The 24,147-nt window shown below is 40.2% G+C and overlaps 2 protein-coding genes across 3 annotated transcripts in view; one reads left to right on the top strand and one right to left on the bottom strand.

Annotated features, from left to right (window-relative positions):
- Positions 1-24,147, top strand: part of RBKS (ribokinase) — a 101,195-nt gene that overhangs the window by 23,942 nt on the left and 53,106 nt on the right. Inside the window, exons 2-5 of one of the 2 annotated variants that reach the window (XM_086326116.1) lie at positions 6,036-6,168; positions 18,676-18,739; positions 19,680-19,742; positions 23,087-23,251. In XM_086326116.1, the coding sequence (XP_086182242.1) occupies positions 6,036-6,168; positions 18,676-18,739; positions 19,680-19,742; positions 23,087-23,251 (425 nt within the window). The remainder of the gene's footprint in view (positions 1-6,035; positions 6,169-18,675; positions 18,740-19,679; positions 19,743-23,086; positions 23,252-24,147) is intronic. The other variant, XM_086326117.1, reaches the window with a different exon arrangement.
- Positions 1-24,147, bottom strand: part of BABAM2 (BRISC and BRCA1 A complex member 2) — a 478,104-nt gene that overhangs the window by 452,072 nt on the left and 1,885 nt on the right. The gene's annotated exons all lie outside the window — the stretch shown is intronic.

Genomic DNA, 24,147 nt, shown 5'->3' with positions numbered 1-24,147 from the left:
ACACGCTGAAAGGCTGGCCACTTCTGACTAGAATATTGTTTATCTATATTGATTCAAGAGTAGCTGTATCTTCAGAGAAAATGACTTTTTAGCCACAGGCTTGTTTAGCCAGGAAAAGAGTTAGAAATGGAAATCAGTTAAGACGCACTTAAAGCCTAATTCATGTTTCATTTCCTTAAATAAATCTTAAGTGTATGTCTGAAAATGTAGGGTTAGGCTCCACAAAATGAAGTTTTAGTTTTGAGGCTAAGTTCTTTTTACAAGGTAGAAATAGCTGTCACCAGCTTGGTTTGGGAATTACTCTTATGCTTGTAAGTGTGACATACACAAATGCTGAGAAGAATAGATATGGGTGAAAAATACAGGCTGTAGGAATAATAAATGAGCATAATGAATGTTAACTGGGTAAAAACGAATGGTACAATCCCCCATTACAGGGGTATACCATGTGTCAGAAGCTTGCAGCCTGAAAGAAGAAAGGATGGAATTCAAAAGCCAAAAAGCAGCACATCCTTTAACTTTTGGCTGGAGTCAGTATCAGTGTGACCTCTTTGGTCAAAACACTTCTCATCCCTGTTTCACCAGGTCATTCCTTCCTTCAATATGAATCATCTGTGAGAATCTTTAACAGGGACGTCATTGTCAAGAAGTTAAAAGCAATTGATAAGTTGTTCTGATAATACCTGTCAGTGAAATAACTCAGAGTACAAAACCCAGGCATTTAAGGAGTTGACAAGTATTATTAAACCTGTTTTGCAAGAGAAGAATCTGGTTCAAAGAGGGAAAAGCTGTCAAAGGTAACGCAGTCTGTAAGTGGCTCAGCCCTCCTGCCTTGTACAACTAAGCTCTAACTGCATGGCCTCTCACGGCCCAGGAGACTGGGGGGCCACCTCTAAACATTTATTGGTTCTTCCTTCTGTCCAAATTTGAAATATCATGACATTTTAAAGCTACAAATTTGTTTTAAATTCAAATATATTTCTTATAACTGGTTTTCTCCTTCATTCAGAAATTTATACTATTTAAAAATTAAAATGGTAGCAACAGTGTATTTCTACCAGTGTATGCTCAGTTGTGTCCAACTCTGTGACTCTGCGGACTGTAGCCTGCCAGGCTGCTCTGCCCATGGATTCTCTAGGCAAGAATACTGGAATGGGTTGCCATTTCCTCCTCCAGAGAATATTCTCCATCCAGGAATTGAACCCCAGTCTCCTACATTGGCAGGCAGATTATTTACCACTGAGCAACCTGGGATGCCCATATTTCTACCAGTCCTACTTCCTTTTTTTTTCCTTTGAGTACTTATTTGAGTACAGTCTTTGACACCCTACTGAGAGCTCATGTTTGAATTGGAAAGAATCATGGTGATGCTTTCATACAGAGGACAGTACTTTGTGCAGGTTCTTTCATGAACCTGACCTTAACTTCATGGCTTTAATAAAGAAAAGAAAAGATAGAAAAACCTAATTCAAAGTAAATTAGGATCTTTAATTCAGAAATTCTTCTGCCCATTTATAACTAATTTTTTAGTTGCTCTCCAGTCCACTTTCCACTCTTTAACTCATTCACTTTTAAAAAATAATAAATCAGCAATAAACTGCCTTACTCTGGGTTCAGCAGAAAGCAGATCAATAAGACAAAGGCTTGAGTGCACGTCCTCTATGCTGGACTATAATCCAGGAAGCAAGAGCCAGAGAAAGTGAAGCCAAGAAGCAGAAGCGTCTATACCAAGATACTTGATGTATTTTAACAGATTTCTCTGTCCTGCAGGACAGCCAGAACAGAAACAGAAACCCTGAAATGGTGAGAGGGTCGCCCAAGGCAAGGCTCTGTTAGGTTGCACCTGCAAGAAGCCAACTGGTGCTGGGATGCAGGGAGGCCAGATAAATCTGAAATAGTTACAAGTGGCTTCCCATAAAACACAAAGATATTCTTGGTACATACATTTCCCTGTACTTTCCCCACTCCCATCTTTCTCATGGATATCTGTCATTAACATTTCATTTTCTATACACTTGCATATCATAAGAGGATATATACATAGTATCTTTTTCCTTTTAAGAAACATGAATCAGGTTATACTAATCTTATTCTGTAACATGTTTTTTCACTCCTCTGTTATTTGCATCATGGTTAGATTTTATCTTATTGTCAGCAAGCTGATTTTGCCCTGTAAGAAGTTCATTGGAAAACACTGATTTAACAATTGTTGAATTAATGTCTGAATGTAAGAACGATAGTTACAGTTCTTGCTTATATTAATAGAAAAGGAATGCTGCTGATATTGGGAATGCAGTGGACAAGGTCTTGAAAACATGGAATTGTAATTGCCAGACAATTGAACAGTCATCCCAGCCTCCTCTTCCCCATTTGTCAACACCTCCACATCTTCAAATAAGAAGAAACAAAGGATGCCATACAAGGGAGACATGGAAAAGAGATGTAGGGGAGGAAATAACCACCTTCCCTCTACCTTTCTCAGTTCTTGACTGAGACCCCTGTAATGAAAGACAGATTAGCAAGAGGAAAACAGAAATTCAGTAACATGTATCCCTCAGATATACATGGGAGATATCCAGGGGAAGAAATGAATCCACAAGGTGACTTAGAATTTGGGATTAAATAACATCTTAATGGGGAAGGGAGAGGGGAGTGGTAGGTCTCTTCATTGTTTTTAGTCTACGTCATGTCTGACTCTTTTGCAACCCCACGGACTGTAGGACACCAGGCTCCTCTGTCCATGGAATTTTCCAGGCAAGAATACTGGAGTGGGTTGCCATTTCCTCCTCCAGGGGATCTTCATGGACCAGGGATCAGACCCATGTCTCCTGCATTGACAGGTGTATTCTTTACCACTGAGCCACCTGGGAAGCCTGGTAGAACCCTTAGGGGACAGTAAATGATTTTTAGGACAGACTGATGGCAGTCCTGGGTGTTCATTGGAAGGACTGATGTTGAAGCTGAAACTCCAGTACTTTGGCCACCTGATGCAAAGAGCTGACTCATTTGAAAAGACCCTGATGCTGGTAAAGATTGAGGGCAGGAGGAGAAGGAGACGATAGAGGATGAGATGGTTGGATGGCATCACCAGCTCAATAGACATGGGTTTGGGTGGACTCCTGGAGTTGGTGATGGACAGGGAGGCCTGGCGTGCTGCGGTTCATGGGGTTGCAGAGTCGGACATGACTGAACGACTGAACTGAACTGAACTGATGGCCCTTAGAAAAATAGATGAGAGGTGTGATAGTCTGCAAGAAAGGCTGTCTAGGCGTGGTATTGACTTCTCTTCTCCTTTCCTGTGACAAGAGTCATCCCGTCTGGTTGATCAAATTCCAGGAAGGAGATTGATGACAGCTGAGTTCCTATAAGGGCGTTCAGAGCAAACCTCTCCCTGCATCTGCTGGTTTTCAAGTGCCCACAACTCCAGATAATATGCCAAAGCAGCACATTTTGCAGTGGCATGTCCTCAACTCCTACAGTCATATTTTGGGGTGGCATGTTCTGCTGCTCTTCAGAGACAAGAAGAGACTCTTACAAAGGTTCATCCAGTTAGCAAATGGGGATAAGATGGTACAGACATTGGTCCCTGTCCTCGTACTGGAAAAGGCGACAACTGAGGGGAGGAAGAGATAAGAGTAGAACAGAGATGCAGACAGGAAAGAAAATAGTAGCATTCCAAAGGAGTGAGAAATTTAAGTGATGGCTAAATCAGTACAGTGCTTGTGTTAATATAAGTTGTTTAGAAATGAGTTTAAATCTCAGCCATCTGCTCCCACGTCAAACACATACACGCTGTACCCTTGACTTCACTCCTCCCCCACAAACACGTACATCCCAATAATAATCTGGTGATATGTTTTTCATGATTTCCCACAGTTGATAATAAAAAATACACTTAATTCAAACCAGTGATTTGTGACCCAGATCTAAGTATAAATATAGTGGAAGTCATAAGTTTATTTAGTGACAGTCTTACTAATTAAGTTATTTCGGCCTGTTTTTAGCCACATTGGATACTTTTTTCTTCTTAAGGTTGTTATGAATGTTGTTTGTAGCAGCATCAATAAGCCAAGAATTCACACAGTTACTCAATCACACAGATTACTCATCATTGCCTGTTCATAACAGAATCCTAAAGTGCTTAAGATTTCTGATGCAAATCAAACTCTCATCATCACTTGTCATTGCTAAATTAAATGACAGGATAATAACATTACATTAAGAGCATTTTTCTCTTGATTGAGTACCTTTTTCAGAAGTGAACCTTGTAGATGTATATTTTTTCCATCGGTACTATAAATGCATTTAGAATCCAAGATAAAAATAGAATTGAAAAGGGGAGGAGTAGAGTGGGATGTTTTCAAATTATTGATGAATCTCTTTTGAATCTCAAATAACCATATTTGACAGGGCATTGCTAGGGAACCGAGCAATGTTTTAGCCCAATTTATTGAGACTTTTATAACTTCATAAGGGAGGTTCACAGGTCAAACTTGGTTTTTATTGACATGATCATGTGTTCCTGGCATCAGTCATTGCAAATAGGCTGTTAGGGACCTGTAGGAACTGGCACTGTTCTGTTACTCTAATACAGTAAGATACTGTCTTCTGTTAGATTGCAGCCTATGTGGGAAATGAATATAAATTTCTAACCTGCTAAAGCAGAGTAGGTTCTCAGTTGACTCATTGTGGACTTATCTCTTGGCCTTTCCTTCTTGTCTAAAGCTAGTTAATGCCTGCTATCTCTCCACTGGCTCCAGGCCCTGGTGGTAAAGGATCCACCTGCTAATATAGGAGACCCAGGTTCAATCCCTGGGGTGTAAAGATCCCCTGGAAGAGAGCATGGCAACCCACTCCAATATTCTTGCCTGGAGAACCCCACGGACAAAGGAGCCTGTTGGGCTACGGTCCATAGGGTCACAAAGAGTTGGACATGACTAAAGCGACCTAGCACACACACATGCACAGCCCTTGGCCCACTTCTTTGTGGCCAGCTGAGCAGTCCTCATGCTGCTGGAGTCCATCTTCTCCACTTGTCCCTATACCCAGAACTCTTTCTCCTTTTAAAGTTGTCTATTCTTCAAAGGTACTGTTTCCTCACATCTTATATCTTTAATGTTATCCTAGAGAAAGTCTTTTACTCTTTCTGCCTCACTTAATACTATCCTCACTAGGCAGTAACATGTCAGTAAAAATCCTTAGCACTTGGAGATGTCAGTGAAGGTACAAACTGAAAAAAGATTGGCTTTGAGTTGACAATAATCAAATCTGGGTGATAGGTACATGGGGCTAGGGGAAGTCACTATAACAGTTTCTATAGTTTTATGCTTGGAATTTTCTATAGTAAAAATTGTAAACTAAGATCTTTAGAATCCTTTTTTTTTTTTTTTTTTTGATTAATGCTCTTTTTGAGTCAGTGCATGAAATGGATGGTATACAGGTGGACTAGGACTAAAACCTAATCCTGCCATCTAAATACCCTACTTCCACCCCACCCCCAAGGAAACAAATAAGATTGTTTCATGCCTGGATTTGCAACTTCCCTCTTCTCCTTAGGTCTTACACATGGTTACCAGAATTATAGCACACTTCCTCCTTCTTGTAAGTGACTAGATAAACCTGTACAGAACACATTAACTTGGTCCCATTTTTTAAGTCCCACTGTGAATAAAGTTCTGTGCTGGGCATTGGGAAGCGAGAATATGAAGTTACTTCCCTCTTGGAGTTCCACGAGAAGGAAAACAGAGGCACCCATGAACAACCCTGATGCAGTACAGACGCTAAGAGTTGTGCTCTGAAGTACAGCTACAGTGGTATGAGAGTGAGGAATTTTGTCAAACAGATGACTTCTTGATAGTGATACAAACTACTGAATATTATCTTCAAGGAAAAGAGAATCCTTCTTGCTCCTGCTTGCAGTTCTGGCTGCTAAGACCAGGGCTCCATCAGATAAACTTCCCTCTGTCTTCTGAAAAACTCAAATTGACTGCAGTTTCCAATGTGCTTTTCCCCCCTCTTTTTCTTTTAAATTATAGCCTTACTTCTCGTCTGCCAAAAACTGGAGAAACCATCCATGGACATAAGTTTTTTATTGGCTTTGGAGGGAAAGGTGCCAACCAGTGTGTCCAAGCTGCTAGGCTTGGAGCAAAGACATCCATGGTGTGCAAGGTAAGCACAAAGTACAGTGAAGAGGGTTCTAGAGGCAAGAACCTGGTTAAGACATGAGCTCGTTTTTTTATAAACTATTTAAAATGAGCAATTCAGTGGCATTTAGTATATTCACAGTGTTATACAACCACCATATCTATCTAGTTCCAGAACATTTCCATCATTTCAAAGTAAAACTCCTTACCCATTAAGCAGTTTCTCCCCATTCCCCCTCCTCTCAGCCCCTGGCAACCACCAATCTGCCTTCTGTCTCTATGGATTTATCTATTCTGGATATTTCCTATAAATGGAATCATATGATATGTGACATTTTGTGTCTGGCTTCTTTTACTGAGCATAATGTTTTCAAGGTTCATCTACCTTATAGCATGTATCAGTACTTTTATTCCTTTTGTGGTTGAATAATATTCCATTGTATATACCAGTTATCCATGTATCTGTTGATGGGCTGTTCCCACCTTTTGGCTATTGTGAACAGTGCCGCTATAAACAAGTACATGTACATGCCTGTTTAAGTATCTGTGTGAGCCTTTGAGAGGCTCATTGTTTTTAAAGATTTAAATAGGAGAGAGTAATCTTCCTTGTCCTTTGTATTAATTTCTACCTCACTGAATCCTCTGGGAAGTAGCAGTCCTCAAATAACTTAATGCTGCATTCCCTGAATTTAACAGGTTTATAACTGGAGTGTGAGAAGTGAGGGGAATTAGTCTACTCTGATGGGTTCCTGTGGTCCAGCTTCTAAACAACAGCATGAATCATCTTGTTTTTAGCAAGTTTCACTCCAGCAGCGTGGCTTTTGGAAATTTGATCTAATAACTGGTGGTTGCCTCACCTCTAAGCTGTTTCCTTCTAATGCTGTATCTCAGATCAGAAAGGAATCTGGGCCTTAATGAACTGCACATAACTGATCTTTAGTTCTGTTTTCAGGTATGTTAAGAAAAGACATGTAAAATATGGAAATCTTGTTTCTATCCATTCTACTGAAATTATTTGAAAATAAAACAAAATTGGCTGCCAAAGTTTCAATTTTTGCATCTTTAATGAAATTTTATTGGTATAACGGGGAAAATCATTTATTTGCTTTAGGAAAGCTAGCTAGGGTCTGCACAGTAGAGGATAAGAAAAACATGAGAAATTTAAAAGAATAATCTCTCTCCTGTGAGCTGGGTAGATTTTACCAAAACTTCTCTGAAATGTCATTTCCCATTATATACAGCACTTTTCTCTCCACAGGAGTCTTTAAATGATGTATAAACTATACAATTATCACTTCATCTGCTAAGGAACTGTATCTTTATTCTAATTGATGATATAATTCTCACCTGGCTATTTGGTTAAAAACATCACATGAAGCACAAAATTCAAATTAAGAAACCTTCACTTGCTAAGGTTGAGCTCTTAATATTTTTAAAATATCAATTAGCAATTAATTATTGATGACCTATTATGTGCTAAGAATTATGGGACTGGGAGAAGGAGCTGATTAAAAGTATTAGGCCTGACCCATCCTATACCTGATTATAAATGGGGGTTTGGGGAACAATCAGATGGTGCAGGCTTTAAGCGGGGCTTGGGAAGTGAAAAGAAGATGTTATCATTTCCTGGCTGGGAAACCTGGACAGAGAATTAGTACTGGTATTGGAAGCAAGGTACCAAAAATGGGTGCCCTGGGCAGAGGGGAGTCCCCTAGAGTTGGAGATGTGAAAGGAGAGTTAGAGAACCCCCTGTTGGAAGCTTTATAAAAGCCATTCCTGTAGCCCATTAAAGTCAAAAATGGATGTCCCCTGCAATGTCATCCAACTCAACGATTTTGAGGTTGGTTTTCTTTTAGGTCTGTTGAACATGAGGCAAAGAGAAATGCAAAATATTAATATTTGAATTGTGGAATTGAACTTGGGAAATGAATCATGAAACCATAGGAGTGGAGGTGAGCAGAATAGAAGACAGAGGACTGTATTTTGGGAAATGCTCCAGTAAGGAGGTTGATTAAACAGCTGTGCTGTTTGTTTTATTCTGGTCTGTGTGTGATGGCTATGTGAGCACCTGTACAATTCTGAAAGTTCTTTATGTCTACAGTGCCTGATCTAGTCATCTGTGGTTTAGCCCCACAGTGAAATTTACCCTGATTATCTGTACTGAAAGGACATGGAAACATGGCCTCATCTAAAACCTGTACAAGTTTACTTTGCTTAGATACCCTGAGGCACCTTTAGATATAGATTTATTTAAGCTTAAACAAAGTGCATCATATTCTTAGGCTTCTTAAAAATAAAATATCTTTTAATAAGAGTTATTGTTAACCATTAATCATAATATTTCATTCAATTGTGAGGTATATTTTTATTGAGCAAATTAACCTAACTGCCTTATGCTGCTGCTGCTGCTAAGTCGCTTCAGTCGTGTCCGACTCTGTGCGACCCCATAGACGGCAGCCCACCAGGCTCCCCCGTCCCTGGGATTCTCCAGGCAAGAACACTGGAGTGGGTTGCCATTTCCTTCTCCAATGATGAAAGTGAAAAGTGAAAGTGAAGTCGCTCAGTCGTGTCCAACTCTTCGTGACCCCATGGACTGCAGCCTACCAGGCTCCTCCATCCATGGGATTTTCCAGGCAAGAGTACTGGAGTGGGTTGCCATTGCCTTCTCCGTTTCTTAAAGATAACAAATTCCAAGTAGAAAACCAAAATCATTAAATTACTCAAGATAAAAATGAACAGATGAAGCAAAAGAAAAACAGGTAGAAAATGTTCTATGGCTTTCTTAGCAACATTAACCTATCTACTACTGCCTTGCAACAAGCTCAGATTCGAGCTCTGATGAAGGAACACTGTTTGATGATACAGGTACAACATCTTGCACTGAACTCAGGAGAAATGTCTGTCAGCTGTGATGAGGGCTGCTAAACAAGAGTCCATCAACATGTGTACAGTGATACATGCGTAATGAGACACTTCCAGAAGTTAAGAGCTGTGCAGGCAGTACTCAACTGAGTCATGAGCCAAAGTCATGGTCCACACATAATTGGAGGTGATGTTTTAACATTAAAAATTCAGGCAGATATAGAAAATGAAGGTCTACTTGGCAGGGCAAAGAGCCTGTTAGGACACATTGCATCGGACCTCACCCGAATTAAGTATTTCCTCCTCCTCCATTTCACTGAAGCCAAACGTTAGAAGGAAGTTATTTCTAAATATCAAAAACCAGCAGCTTAGAAGGAGAATGATAGCATAAACAGCTCAAGGTTCAGTGACCCAGCATAAGCCCAGGGTCCTTGTTTCCCATGAGGGCAGAAAGAAGCCATGAGCAGGTGTGGACCCTGACAGCCCACACAGCAAATCAGCAAACTGGGAGGACCGTCACAAAATTACCTGGTCTCGCCTCCTTCACACAATGGGATAGTCTAAACTGTCATATAAGCAGTCATCTATTTTCTCTTAAGAATGGTCAGATTCATATGCACACTACTATATTTAAAATGGATAACCAACAAGGACGTACTGTGCAGCACAGGGAACTCTGCTTAATACTCTATAATAACCTAAATGGGAAAAGAATTTGAAGAATAGACACATGTATGTGTATACAATGAACCACTTTGCTGTACACCTAAAACTAACACAACATTTTTTAATATAAATTTATTTATTTTAATTGGAGGCTAGATACAATATTGTATTGGTTTTGCCATACATCAACATGAATCCGCCACAAGTGTACACGTGTTCCCCATCCTGAACCCCCCTCCCACCTCCCTCCCTGTAGCATCCCTCTGGGTCATCCCAGTGCACCAGCCCCGAGCATCCTGTATCATGCATCGAGCCTGGTCTGGTGATTTGTTTCACATATGATATTATACATGTTTCAATGCCATTCTCCCAAATCATCCCGCCCTTGCCCTCTTCCACAGAACATCAACTGTGCTCCAATATAAAATTTTTTTTAAATTTTTTAAAGGCATAAAGGTCTGTGACAGAGGCAGTATGTTAGAGCAGTTCCACTCAAAATCTGGTCCTCAGGGCAAACTGTCACTGATCAGGACAGTACAGAAACTTGAGAGTAAGCAGTTAGCATTTTCAGCAATCTGAAGGTACCTTTATAGCTGCTGAATATAACAATAATAAATTAGGCCTTGTATTTTATATGACTTGTATTTTTATTTTACTGTTGTATTTTAAAAATTATTAGTCTATAATGTATAGAAAATGAAAAAAAGGGAAAAAAATAAAACAGAAACCTGATCCTTCACCACAAAAAACTTGAAAAGCAATGTATCCATCACGTTAGCCATAAAAGTACCCTTCTAAATGTTAGATCGTGTGCTAAGTTGCTTCAGTCATGTCCAACTCTTTGCAACCCTATGGACTGTAGCCCACCAGGCTCCTCTGTCCATGGGATTCTCCAGGCAAGAATACTGGAGTGGGTAGCCATGCCCTCCTCCAGGGATCTTCTGACCCAGGGATCAAACCTGAGTCTCTTATATAAGTCTTCTGGATTGGGAGGCGGGTTCTTTACCACTAGTGCCACCTGGAAAGCCCTCTATGTTAGATTACTGTGGGACAATCCACTGATTGTGCACTGAGATTTTAATCTTCAAAGATCAAAAACTAGTCACCAGGCCTTTATAGATAATATACATAATGAAGTGAAATCTCTTTTCTGAACTCTGTTGAAAGATGACTAGCTAAAACTAGTTGGCTGTATTGATAGAAATGCATGTTCAAACACTAGGATCCTATGACCCTAACCAATATGCCTCATACAGGAAGAATGGAAGAAACAGTTGGATTACCACAAACCCACCACCACTCTCAGATAAGCAGGCCTGATAATGGAGACTGAAACATTAACTTTGCATGTTAAAAGCCATCATTCAGTAAGGTAAACACCCATTTATCTAGGATTTAAACAACCAGACAGCATGAACTGGAATTTTATGTTTTCTTCTTTCATCTTTTATGATAAAGCCACAAATGACAAGTTATAAAATTACCATGAGGGTTTTCCTCCAAAAAAAGCAACTGCTGAGTTTTGTTATGTGACAACAAATGCAGCTTATAGCCTCTTCAACGTGCTGCTCATTGTGACCCTCAGGCACTGAAAAGCCACAAAATCTCTTGAATCATAAAGATTAAATTATGTTCAACTTAGATTTACTGTTAATTGTATCTTCATGTATTCTAACTTTGAAACTCAGGAACCTGTTTTAATACATGTGATCATTTTTTTAGCAGTATAGATCATTTCATGTGTCCCTGGGTATGCTATCTTGGTCCCCTGTTTCATTTACCTCAAGTATATGTTGATGGGTGGAATTCCTAGATATTTTCTGCCATTCAAGGATGCCAAGCAGCCCATCATTCCTCACCCATTTGACAGTGTTGGTTATCATGACCGTACTAACTGCAGTTACTCTCCTCAACACTGGTCATAGTTCTGGACGGTGGAAGCCACTGAGTGGCTCTCCCTCGATGCAGAGAGATCTTTCCAGTCCTCGGAGTGAAGGAAGCACCTCGGTGCCCTCAGCATGAGGAACTGCTCTTGTTCCCAACACAATCCGGCCCTTTACTTTTCCATGATCCTAATTCACATCTCTCCACGGCCACACTGTCCATTACACTAGCCACTGGCCACATGTGGCTATTTATATTTCAATGTAATTCAAGTGAAATTAAAAACGGAGTTCTTCATCAGAAAGAGAAAAACAAGTATTGTATATTAACACTTATATGTGGAGTCTAGAAAGATGGCACTGAGGAACCTGTTCGCAGGGCAGCAGTGGAGACGCAAACGTAAGAGAACAGACTTCTGGACATGGGGACAGAGGGCAGGAAGGAGGGGCTGGGACAAAAGGAGAGCGTAGCACGGAAACATAACCACGAACATCTGTAAAGTAGATAGCCAGTGGGAATTTGCTGTATGACTCAGGGAACTCAAACCAGGGCCCTGTGACAACCTAGTGGGGTGGGATGGGGAGGGAGGTGGGAGGGAGGCTCCAGAGGGATTGGACGTGTGTATACCTATAGCTGATCCATTTTGATGTATGGCAGAAACCAACACAATATTGTAATTATCCTTCAATTAAAAATAAAGAAAAAAAATTGAGTTCCTCAGTCATGCTGGCTACATTTTCAAGTGTCTGTATTGGGCAGCACAGATATAGAACATTTCATGATTGCAGAAAGTTCCACTCTACAGTGTTCAGGTAGGGCTGAAACCTGGGATTTCCTGAAGGGCACCTGGCGTTCCATAAGTTGCCTTGGCTTACGTGTGAGTGGTTGTCCCTGGTTGCTGCTGACTTGGCTTCTCTCACCTGCAACAGCCTGACACAGGCTGCCTCAGACTATGTGGTTTTCCCAGAGTCTTTCTTCCCAAAAGTATTTCAGTGCTGCAATCAAAAGAATATGAGGGGGCCTTCAAGAAGGCTGTTCTAAGCAAAACCTTGGCTAGAAGCTTTCTGTAGCCATAACCAGCATAGTCTGGATGCCTGTAAATTATGTCCCTTTAAGAATGATAAGCTAGATTCAAGGAAAATGAGCTGACAAGCAATTAAGATGATCAAATATTTACAGAACACCTTTAGTGCACAGGACTGGGGGAGGGATAAATATATGCTAAGCTAGAGTCTCCAGTAAGCCTTTAGGAAGACTAGACTTTAAGACTGGGCAAACATGATAAGATGGTATTCAATTAAGTGTTTAATTATATGGTATCCATGAGGAATGCTGTAGGAGTTCTGGAAATAAAAAGAATATCAAGGGCTAGAATCGAGAAGGTAAGCCTTAAGTTGATGCTTGAGAAACAGGTGAGGTTTGATTAGGTAGAGGAGAGACGAAAGGACTTCTTAGTTCTTGTAAGTAGAAGGCAAGGAAATAGGCATAAATATATTGTACTCACAGCATGTTTTTAATATAAACACTGACCATTCAAGTTAGGAGTGCCTCTACTGACCACTCTGAAAAACAGAAATCCTACTACTTTGCCAATTATGAGTTTTGGAGAAATAGAAGCCAGGGGAAGCAAGCCTGGGCCACGTCAAAATCAATCTGGAGTCAGCAAACACAAGCCAAAGAAAGCTTTCAGATTCTACAGTACCTTGATGCAGTGTTGGATCCTGATGGGCCCCTTGCCCCCAGCAGATTCTGCAGGTCCCACCAGGCTCCCACTGAGCTGACTTCCCAATAGAAACCAAGCAAGACCATGCTCCCCCTCTTCATTTCCACTCAGACACAGCTTTCCGGACACTCTCCCAGCTCTAACCATGCAATCAGCAGCCTTGACTGGAGGTTAGCTCTCAGTGATTACACACATTGTAATCACCTGGGGACCTTGCCACTGTCCCGCCTGCCACGGGGGCTGATTTAATTGGTCTGGGGTGTAACCTGGGCATCCTCAGGCTGAGAAATCTTGGTTTCCTACCTGCCTGAGATAACTCATACAAGTCCCACCCTATAGCCTGGCTCAGGTGGAACAGTTTACAGCAAACTGCAAAGCCTTTGAATTAGGATAATAGCAGAACTGAAATTCAGTTCCATATGCCCTGATTCACACAAGCGCCATTTTGCCTCATGGAACATTTAAAGTTTTCACACATTTGACAGCCAAAGTGTGAAGGGAAAATGGGAAAGCCTCCAACAATACCCGTGAGGATTCCTTTGTAACTGTCGTTATTCCAGGGGCCTTGCCCTTGTAGCATTCACTGTGGTTTTCAAGGTACTTTCACTTAGCTCTCAGTGGTGGGCAATGAATGACTCCTTTACTTGGCTTCTATTCCTGTGACTTCTGGTTCAGTTCAGTCACTCAGTCATGTCTGACTCTTTGTGACCCCGTGGACTGCAGCACACCAGGCTGCCCTGTTCATCACCAATTCCCAGACTTTACTCAAACTCATGTCCATCCAGTCGGTGATGCCATCCAACCACCTCATCCTCTGTCGTCCCCTTCTCCTCCTGCCTTTAATCTTTCCCAGCATCAGGGTCTCTTCCAACGAGTCAGTTCTTCACATCAGGTGGCCGAAGTATTGGAGTTTCAGCTTCAGCATCAGTCCTTCCAATGAATATTCAGGGTTCATTTCCTTTAGGATTAACTGGTTGGATCTCCTTGCAGTCAAAGGGACTCTCAAGAGTCTTCTCCAACACCACAGTTCAAAAGCATCAGTTTTCAGCACTCAGCCTTTATAGTCCCAACTGTCACATCCATACATGACTACTGGAAAAACCATAGCTTTGACTAGACAGACCTTTGTTGGCAAAGTAATATCTATGCTTTTTAATATGCTGTCTAGGTTGGTCATAGCTTTTTTCCCAAGTAGCAAGAGTCTTTTAACTTCATGGCTGCAGTCATCATCTGCAGTGATTTTGGAGCCCCAAAAAATAAAGTCTGTCATTGTTTCCATTGTTTCCTCATCTATTTGCCATGAAATGATGGGACTGGATGCCATGATCTTAGTTTTCTGAATGTTGAGTTTCAAGCCAACTCTTTCACTCTCCTCTTTCACTTTCATCAAGAGGTTCTTCAGTTCTTCACTTTCTGCCATGAAGGTGGTGTCATCTGTATATATGAGGTTATTCATATTTCTCCCAGCAATCTTGATTCCAGCTTGTACTTCATCTAGCCCAACATTTCGCATGATGTACTGTGCATATAAGTTAAATAAGCAGGGTGACAATATACAGCCTTGATGCATTCTTTTCCCAATTTGGAACCAGTCTGTTGATCCATATCTGGTTCTAACTGTTGCTTCTTGACCTACATACAGATTTATCAGGAGGCAGGTAAGGTGGTCTGAAGAATTTTCAGTTTGTTGCAATCCACACAATCAAAGGCTTTGGCATAGTTAGTACAGCAGAAATAGATGTTCTTCTGGAACTCTCTTGCTTTTTCAATGATCCAACAGATGTTGGCAATTTAATCTCTGGTTCCTCTGCCTTTTCTAAAACCAGCTTGAACATCAGGAAGTTCACGGTTCACATATGGCTGAAGCCTGGCTTGGAGAATTTTGAGCATTACTTTGCTAGCGTGTGAGATGAGTGCAATTGTGCAGTAGTTTGAACATTCTTTGGCATTGCCTTTCTTTGGGATTGGAATGAAAACTGACCTTTTCCAGTCTTGTGGCCACTGCTGAGTTTTCCAAATTTACTGGCATATTGAGTGCAGCACTTTAACACCATCACCTTTTAGGATTTGAAATAGCTCAACTGGAATTCCATAACCTCCACTAGCTTTGTTTGTAGTGATGCTTCCTAAGCCCCACTTGACTTCTCATTCCAGGATGTCTGGCTCTAGGTGAGTGATCACACCATCATGGTTATCTGGGTCATGAAGATCTTTTTTGTATAGTTCTTCTGTGTATTCTTGCCATCTCTTCTTAATATCTTCTGCTTCTGTTAGGTCCATACCATTTCTGTCCTTTATTGTGCTCATCTTTGCATGAAATGTTCCCTTGGTATCTCTATAATTTTCTTGAAGAGATCTCTAGTCTTTCCCATTCTATTGTTTTCCTCTATTTATTTGCATTGATCACTGAGGAAGGCTTTCTTATATCTCCATGCTGTTCTTTGGAACTCTGCATTCAAATGGGTATATCTTTCCTTTTCTCCTTTGCCTTTAGCTTCTCTTCTTTTCTCAGCTATTTATAAGACCTCCTCAGATAACCATTTTGCCTTTTTGCATTTCTTTTCCTTAGGGATGGTCTTGATCACTGTCTCCTGTACAATATCATGAACCTCCATCCATAGTTCTTCAGGCACTATATCAGATCTAATCCCTTGAATCTATTTGTCACTTCCACTGTATAATCGTAAGGGATTTGATTAAGGTCATACCTGAATGGTCTAGTGGTTTTCCCCACTTTCTTCAATTTAAGTCTGAATTTGGCAATAAGGAGTTCACGATGTGAGCCACAGACAGCTCCTGCTCTTGTTTCTCCTGACTGTATAGAGCTTCTCCATCTTTGGCTGCAAATAATATAATCAATCTGATTCAGTATTGACCATCTGGTGATGTGCATGTGTGGAGTCTTCTCTTGTGTTGTTGGAAAAGGGTGTTTGCTATGACCAATGTGTTCTCTTGACAAAACTCTATTAGCCTTTGCCCTGCTTCATTCTGTACTCCAAGGCCAAATTTTCCTGTTACTCCAAGTATTTCTTGACTTCCTACTTTTCCATTCCAGTCCCCTATAATGAAAAGGACATCTTTTTTGGGTGTTAGTTCTAGAAGATCTTGTAGGTCTTCATAGAACCATTCAACTTCAGCTTCTTCAGCATTCCTGGTCAGGGCATAGACTTGGATTACTGTGATATTGAATGGTTTGCCTTGGAAATGAACTGAGATCATTCTGTCGTTTTTGAGATTGCATGCAAGTACTGCATTTCAGACACTCTTGTTGACTATGATGGCTACTCCATTTCTTCTAAGGGATTCTTGCCCACAGTAGTAGATATAATGGTCATCTAAGTTAAATTCACCCATTCCAGTCCATTTTAGTTCACTGATTCCTAAAATGTCAATGTTCACTCTTACCATCTCCTGTTTGACCACTTCCAATTTACCTTGATTCATGGACCTAACATTTCAGGTTCCTATGCAATGACTTTACTTCCATCACCAGTCACATCCACATCTGGGTGTTGTTTTTGCTTTGGCTCCATCTCTTCATTCTTTCTGGAGTCATTTCTTCACTCTTCTCCAGTAGTATATTGGGCACCTACCGACCTGGGGAGTTCGTCTTTCAGTGTCATATCTTTTTGCCTGTTCATGGAGTTCTCAAGGCAAGAATACTGAAGTGGTTTGCCATTCCCTTCTCCATTGGACCACATTTTGTCAGTGGTCTTCTGGTTATCAACTTCCAGTTGCTGGGGAGGAGGCTTATATTTGAGTCAGAAGTAAACAAAGGAGATTGGAAGATGTTCACTTCTCTCATCCTTTTTTAAAGTAAATCCAGAAGAATGAATGTGTAAGAGATTTTGTGGGAGAGGAAATAGGGAAGATGGCATGCTTTTATGGCCACCTGATGCAAAGAGCTGACTCTTTGGAAAAAACCTTCATGCTGGGAAAGACTTGAGGCAAAAAGAGAAGGGGGCAGCAGAGGATAAGATGGTTAGATAGCATCACCAACTCAACAGACATGAATTTGGGCAAACTCTGGGAGATGGTGGAGGCCAAAGGCGCTTGGCATCTGCCGTCCATGGGGTCACAAAGAGTCAGACATGACTTAGCAACTGAACAACAATAACAAAACATTGCACAAGTCATCTGTGCAACTCTGTAATGTACAAATAAAAGACTTTTTAAAGTCCCTTTAAAAAGAACTCAGATCTCCATTGCTTTTTGTCCACATTTCAATACAATGAACATTGGAACCTAGGCATAGATATGCTCCCAGTTGACTATATTGTTCTTATGAAAGGAATAAGATACATAGCTTTATGTGTGTGTGTGTGTGTGTGTGTGTGTGTGTATTCTGAGTACAAGAGTGTACTCATTGGAAAAGACCCTGATGCTGGGAAAGACTAAAGGCAAGAGAAGAGGGTGGTAGAAGATGAGATGGTTAGATAGCATCACTGACTCAGTGGACATAAATTTGAACAAATTCCGGGAAATAGTGGAGGACGGAAGAGCCTGGTGTGATACAGTCCATGGGGCTGCACAATTTAGTGACTGAACAACAACAAATTCTGTATGAGACTATAATGGTGGATACATGTCTATACACTTGTCAAAACCCAAAGGTTGTACAATACCCAAGTGGACCCAAATGTAAGCTGTGGGGTTTAAGTGATAATGATGTGTCAATACAGATTCACAAATAGGCCACCCTACTCATGTTGTCTATGACTGGAAGAATCCAAAGGAAAAACTGAAGTATCATTACCAGAATGCATGCTAGGATGCTAAACAACAGAATTCAACTGTACCAACTTACCCAAATTAGCTAGGGCTTTTTAAATTCTCTCTTCTTTGCTCCCTATGTCAGGCTCAGAGGAGAAGATAAAGAAGATTCTCAAACAGCAGGCAGGTCATTCCAAAGTTGTCTTCATGTAGAGTGACTTATAGTATATCAGTATATACTATAGATAGTGTAGATATATAGATATATACTATGTATAGATAGTATATAGTATCTCTATAGTATATATAGATATATACTATCTATAGATAGTACAGATAGTATGAATAACAGATTCTTCATTAATATTGAGGATTGTTGATGGTGGACAGCTCTGTCTCAATGGGAATTTTCGTATGAACAGATCAAAATGAGAATGAAGCTATGGAACTTGTGACAGTCATTAAATGCTTCACATTTTAGGCAGGATATAAATGGAACATTAATATATAACAATTCTTTGGGTTGAAATCAAGTCTAGCATCTTACATTAAGAAGATTAATTAGTTAATGTTTATAAAGTACCGTGCAGATATGCCCTTTTAAAATGCTAAGTATTCTAAAAACTACATTGTAGCATTTTACTAAGTGTAAAACATCTAATGTTCATCATTTCTTTGGTACAGGTTGGCAAAGATTCCTTTGGCAATGATTATATAGAAAACTTAAAACAGAATGATATTTCTACAGGTAAAATTTCATCTTTCTTAAAGTTAGTTTTTATAACTTTCTTCTGGAATCTGGTTATAAGAAAAGTCAAATATAGAATAGAGTTATTAGATCCTCCCCTGGTGGCCAGAGAATTTTTATGCTCAGCTTTGTCTAGTCTCGCCTGATTACCCTTTGGTTACTTCTTTCATATACATTTCTCCAGATGGGAATAAAATGGTAGGAGGTTACAAACCTTCATCTCGTAGAAATGTTTCAAAAGTAGGTGACAAGAGAAAACAGGTGCTGCATTCACAGAAGATATTTTAAGAAAAGTCATTGAATGTCATAGCTGGAAATGATCTGAGAAACCACTGATGCTGATACCGTCATTTCACAAGAGAGAAAACTGAAGGCCAGATTGGTTCTGAATGTGTCCAAGAGCACACAGCTAAGCTGGAGCCAGAGCTAGGACTAGAATGCAGGTCTTTGGCTCCAGTTCAGGGCTTTTTGCTGCTGCCAAAGGCTGCCTGATCAACATTTCCATTTACGCGCCAGACCATAATCCTTGATGAGATGCAAAGCTTATGAAAATGAAGAGAATCAAACAAGTTCATTTTATGAGTCTGACCTTTAGTCTTTCATCTCAAGTCTGTCATTTCTTTCACTAAAGAAAAGAAATATGGTGGTCTAGGAAAATGCACATGTACCACTGTGAATAATCTGAAGGAACTGGAAGCGGGGGTGGTTTACTGGGCTGCCACTAATGTAGAAAAAAGGCACAACTAAGTGTGAAGACCTGTATGTTCCTCACTGTGTAGGTGATGGGTATAAATTAGCACTAATTACTTATTTCTTTTTTATCATTCCAGATGGTTAAAGGTTAAAAAGTTTTCCAAGGATTAGTGTTGCATTGAAATTGTTAAAAAATAGATTATCCCTGCCAGGCTGTACATACGTGATGATTTCTTTTTTCTTTTAGAATTTACATATCAGACTAAAGATGCTGGGACCGGAGCTGCTTCTATCATTGTCGATAATGAAGGTATATGTTTTGCACGTTGGAATATCGTTTCCAGAACTAGAGCAGAAACATCCATTTTTTACCCTATTCCTGTGGATCTCTTACCGTACCCACCACTCCAAGGCCTAATGTATGGTCTTTCCAATCTAAATATATATGTTTCCCTTTATTTATACTTCCCAAGTTGATTGCTCAAATACAAAATTGTCCGTCCAATACAAATGAGGTGATATAGTTGCCTCAAAATTATACTTATATTCTGTAGCATCCCATTACCCTTCATGTGAACCCAGAATTGATATTTATCTCTAAAAGTAGTTAAGTATTCATCTGTCACTTCAGTTACTAAGTAAATACATGTAAATAGATAGGTGCAAAGGAAAGTTGATGAATCATATTTATAGAATATTTACTGAGCAAATGGCAGCAACCAATTGCCTATAACTTGTCGTTAGTGTTCAATTTTGTCTGCTCTTTAAACAGCAATCAAATCTCAAAAGTATATATATACAACCATGTCTGTCACAGGACCTTGCAATAGTTGAAATGTGTCTTTTAAAAACAGTAACCTTCCAGGACTTCCCTCATGTTCCAGTGGTTAAGAATCCATGCTTACACTGCAGAGGGTGCAGGTTCGATCCCTGGTTGGGGAACAAAGATCCCACATGCCACAAGGTGCAGTCAAAAAAACACAGTAACTTCTCTTTACCCTCAAGGAAGGTTTTTAGAATTTCTGCCAACTATTTTAAGTGTAAAAACTCCTAAATAAGATTTTTTTTAATCAGAGTTAATATTCAGAGAGCTTCCCACCACCCTCTGAATGGTGCTAGTGGTAAAGAATCCACCTGCCAATGCAGGAGACAAGGGTTCGATCCCTGGGTCGGGGAGATCTCCCAGAGTAGGAAATGGCAACCTACTCCAGTATTCTTGCCTGGAAAATTCCATGGACAGAGGAGCCTGGCAGGCTACAGTCCATGGGGTCACAAAGAGTCAGACATGACTGGGCACACAGACACACACACACACACACACAATATTCAGAAGGACCAAGCATTTCATGGAGCTCCTAGGACAGAAGAACCTACTGTACGTCAGGAGTCAGAGTACACTGTATTAAATTAGGATTTGACTGAACTGAACTGTCCCAATATGTCTTTTATTTATAATGCAGTTTCACAAAATCATTTATCACAGAAATTATGGTATTTTTAGTCTACTTTAGTGATCTCAAAGTTGCAATAACAACCCCAAAAAATATATTCCAATTAAAAACAGTAGACGAAAGTTTTCATTCTAACAGCAGTCTGTGTCCATTACTTTAAGCCATATCTTATGTAATTATCACTTCCAACAACAGCTCATTCCCTGTCTGAATCCTCTTTTTCGGTGGTGGGGGGGTTTCTAGGGATATCGTCAAGTTCTATTTCTTCCTTATCTGGGTGACACAATACCACGTTTTCCATGCAAAAATACAATTTAATATTGTGTATGGGCTGCCTATTACAGTAAACTTTGTCTGGTTTACAGCATATGCTGCTGTTGCTGCTGCTAAGTCACTTCAGTCGTGTCAGACTCTGTGTGACCCCATAGATGGCAGCCCACCAGGCTCCCCGGTCCCTGGGATTCTCCAGGCAAGAACACTGGAGTGGGTTGCCATTTCCTTCTCCAGTACAGCATATGAGATAAGAGCTAACACAGACACCCAGAGAGGCAACAAGCAGCATCTTTAAGTGGAGGGATGAATAGTGGTTCTGACAAGTTAAATTTAAGGTATGAATGAGCTAGCCATATGACAGTGTCCACCAGACAGCTGTAGTCTTGGGCTTTGTTGGACATCAGCCAAAGCCAGGCCAAACCCGTCAGCAACACAGAGCAGCAGTGGACTGTGGCCGAGAGAATGAAGTCACTGGAGGAGAGAGAGGAGGAGGTATGCTGTCTTCCAGGATGCAGGTACTTTGAATTTTTCCAGTACTGAGATTGGGTTTACCCTGAACCACCCCCATGTTATCAGGTCCTCCTTGGTCAACACACATACCTGTGGTAAGATGACAGGCCGGCACGTGTTCTGTAGTCGGAAGAGGTTTTAGGTCATGTCTATACACGATCAGCACAAGCAGCCTAGAGCACAGAAGACTGCTGCAGCCCATCCCTCTGAGTCAGGCTGTCCTATAGACTATAATGCAAATTATATCCATAAATTTACACTTTCCCCTGTTGTTGTTTAGTCGCTAAGTCATGTCTGACTCTTTGTGACCCCATGGACTATAGCCCACCAGGCTCCTCTGTCCATGGGATTTCCCAGGCAAGAATACGGGAGTTGGTTGACATTTCCTCCTCCCAGGGATCTTCCTGACCCAGGGATTGAAGCTACATCTTCTACATTGGCAGGCAGATTTTTTACCACTAAGCCACCTTTTTAGTCACATTTTAAAAAGTAAAAAGGACCAGGTAAAATTAATCTTAATATATTGACTTAATCCAAAATATTATCCTTTCAACATGTAATCAAAATGTTCTTTAAAAATAATGAGATGTTACCTTCTTTTCTTACTACTCAGTCTCTGAAATCTGCTATGTATTGTGCAATTGAAGCTCATCTCAGTTGGGACGAGCCACATTTCAAGGGCTCAGTCACCACACATGGCTTGTACTCATGACTACCCTAGGGGACGGCACAGCTCCGGAGACTTCACCTGACAGAGAAAACGCACCACCACCCCTCCCCAGCTTGGGTTGGACTGTAGAGAGTGGCTCCAAGTGATGTGCATACAAGATTCCTCAGTCCTGCTTCTGTTTGATCTAGTACAGTACAGGCCAGATACCACTGTCTCCCTACTTACCTAGTACAGCTTTTATCTGTTTAATATTATAAAATGCGTTTTGATTTACAAAATCACTTTTAAGAATACCCTGGGACATACATGTGAACTGACTGCATACTACAGAGCATTAGTTTTTAGCATTAAGCAAGCTTCTTCCTGCTTATACTCATCATTATGACATCTGTCATTTAGGATTCAGAATCTTTACCATATACATTGTATCAGCCATTTCCCATAAGAGAAACAAAATGTTATGTATAATTTATCAGCTAATATTCTGTGTACATAAGAATATTGAAAGGGAAATCTGTTTTTTTTTTTTAGATTTTGCTCAAGATGATAAGAATAATATGATTCCTACAGAGATATAAAAGAAGATCCATGGGGAATACAAAATTTAACCTGAATGGCTTAGAAATATAAAAATTGATACTTATAACACATTTTTATATAATGGTTTTCTGAGGGTGAATGTAACACTGCAGGATGTTGTTGCTTGATTTTGCTTGATTTTTAATATAAACATCTAGAAATTCTTTATAGGCCAGAATATCATCGTTATAGTAGCTGGAGCAAATTTACTTTTGAATACAGAAGACCTGAGGGAAGCAGCCAGTGCCATCAGCAGAGCCAAAGTGATGATCTGCCAGCTAGAAGTAACTCCTGCAACTTCTTTGGAAGCCCTGAGAATAGCCCACAGCAATGGAGGTAATTTTACACATTTGTCCTTCTTTCTATAAAGCTTTTATCACTGTCTCAGTGAAAGTTAACCTTTCAAGTTAAGCAATGCCATATTTTTCTGCAGTAAAATATTTTCTCCCATCTGAGATTCACTGTCTTCCTGTAGTTCTCAATAATGTTAGAAAACCTTACAAATGGGGAGGGGAGAAATAACATGAGTAGCATTTCTGATATTCTGAAATATAAATCTCGAGTCTAGTAGCAGAAATAACTCATGTAGTAACTGGAATCTTTGAAAGAGCTGCTTGTCCAAGATATACTCTTAAGTAGTAGAATAAGTTCCATTCTGAGAAGCAGAGTTTAAGCTTCAGGTCATGGATAATCACTGCCCAGGTACACTTGGATAAACATCTCAAGTACTGAAGATTAAATCTTCCTCCTTTTTGTAAAACTTTATCATCTTTTCTAAAAACAACAAAAGATTATTTATATGTAATATTTTCTATGTTTCAATGTCCTTTAAGTAGCTCTTTTTGTTTTATCTTAGGCTTTGGAAGTTTTCAAACACATAAAAGCAGGCAGAATTCTATAAGGAAACCCATGACCCAGCTTCAACAGTTGTCAGCTCATGGTTAATCTTGGTTCATCTGTTCTCTCGCCCACTCCCCTTCTCTCGCCCCAACATATAACAAACTTGAAAAAAATCTAAGTAGTTTCTTTCTGTTTGCTTCTTTTTTTTTAACCACTGACTAATAGGAAATCATCTGAGTTAGAATCCCATTTCTGTTCCTTGTTAGCTTTATAGTCTTAGCAGAATTATCTGATATTTTTGAGCCATATCTGTCAAACGCATATAGACATACTCCCCTACAGAATTGTTCTGCTGCTGCTGCTAAGTCGCTTCAGTCATGTCCAACTCTCTG

The sequence above is a fragment of the Bos grunniens genome, chromosome 11 (genome assembly GCF_055505025.1).
Source record: "Bos grunniens cultivar Pamir isolate PY7600 chromosome 11, Bosgru_T2T1.0, whole genome shotgun sequence".
In the NCBI taxonomy this organism is placed as follows: domain Eukaryota; kingdom Metazoa; phylum Chordata; class Mammalia; order Artiodactyla; family Bovidae; genus Bos; species Bos grunniens.
Note: the sequence above shows the minus strand (reverse complement) of the source record. Positions and strands in the feature narration are given on the sequence as shown.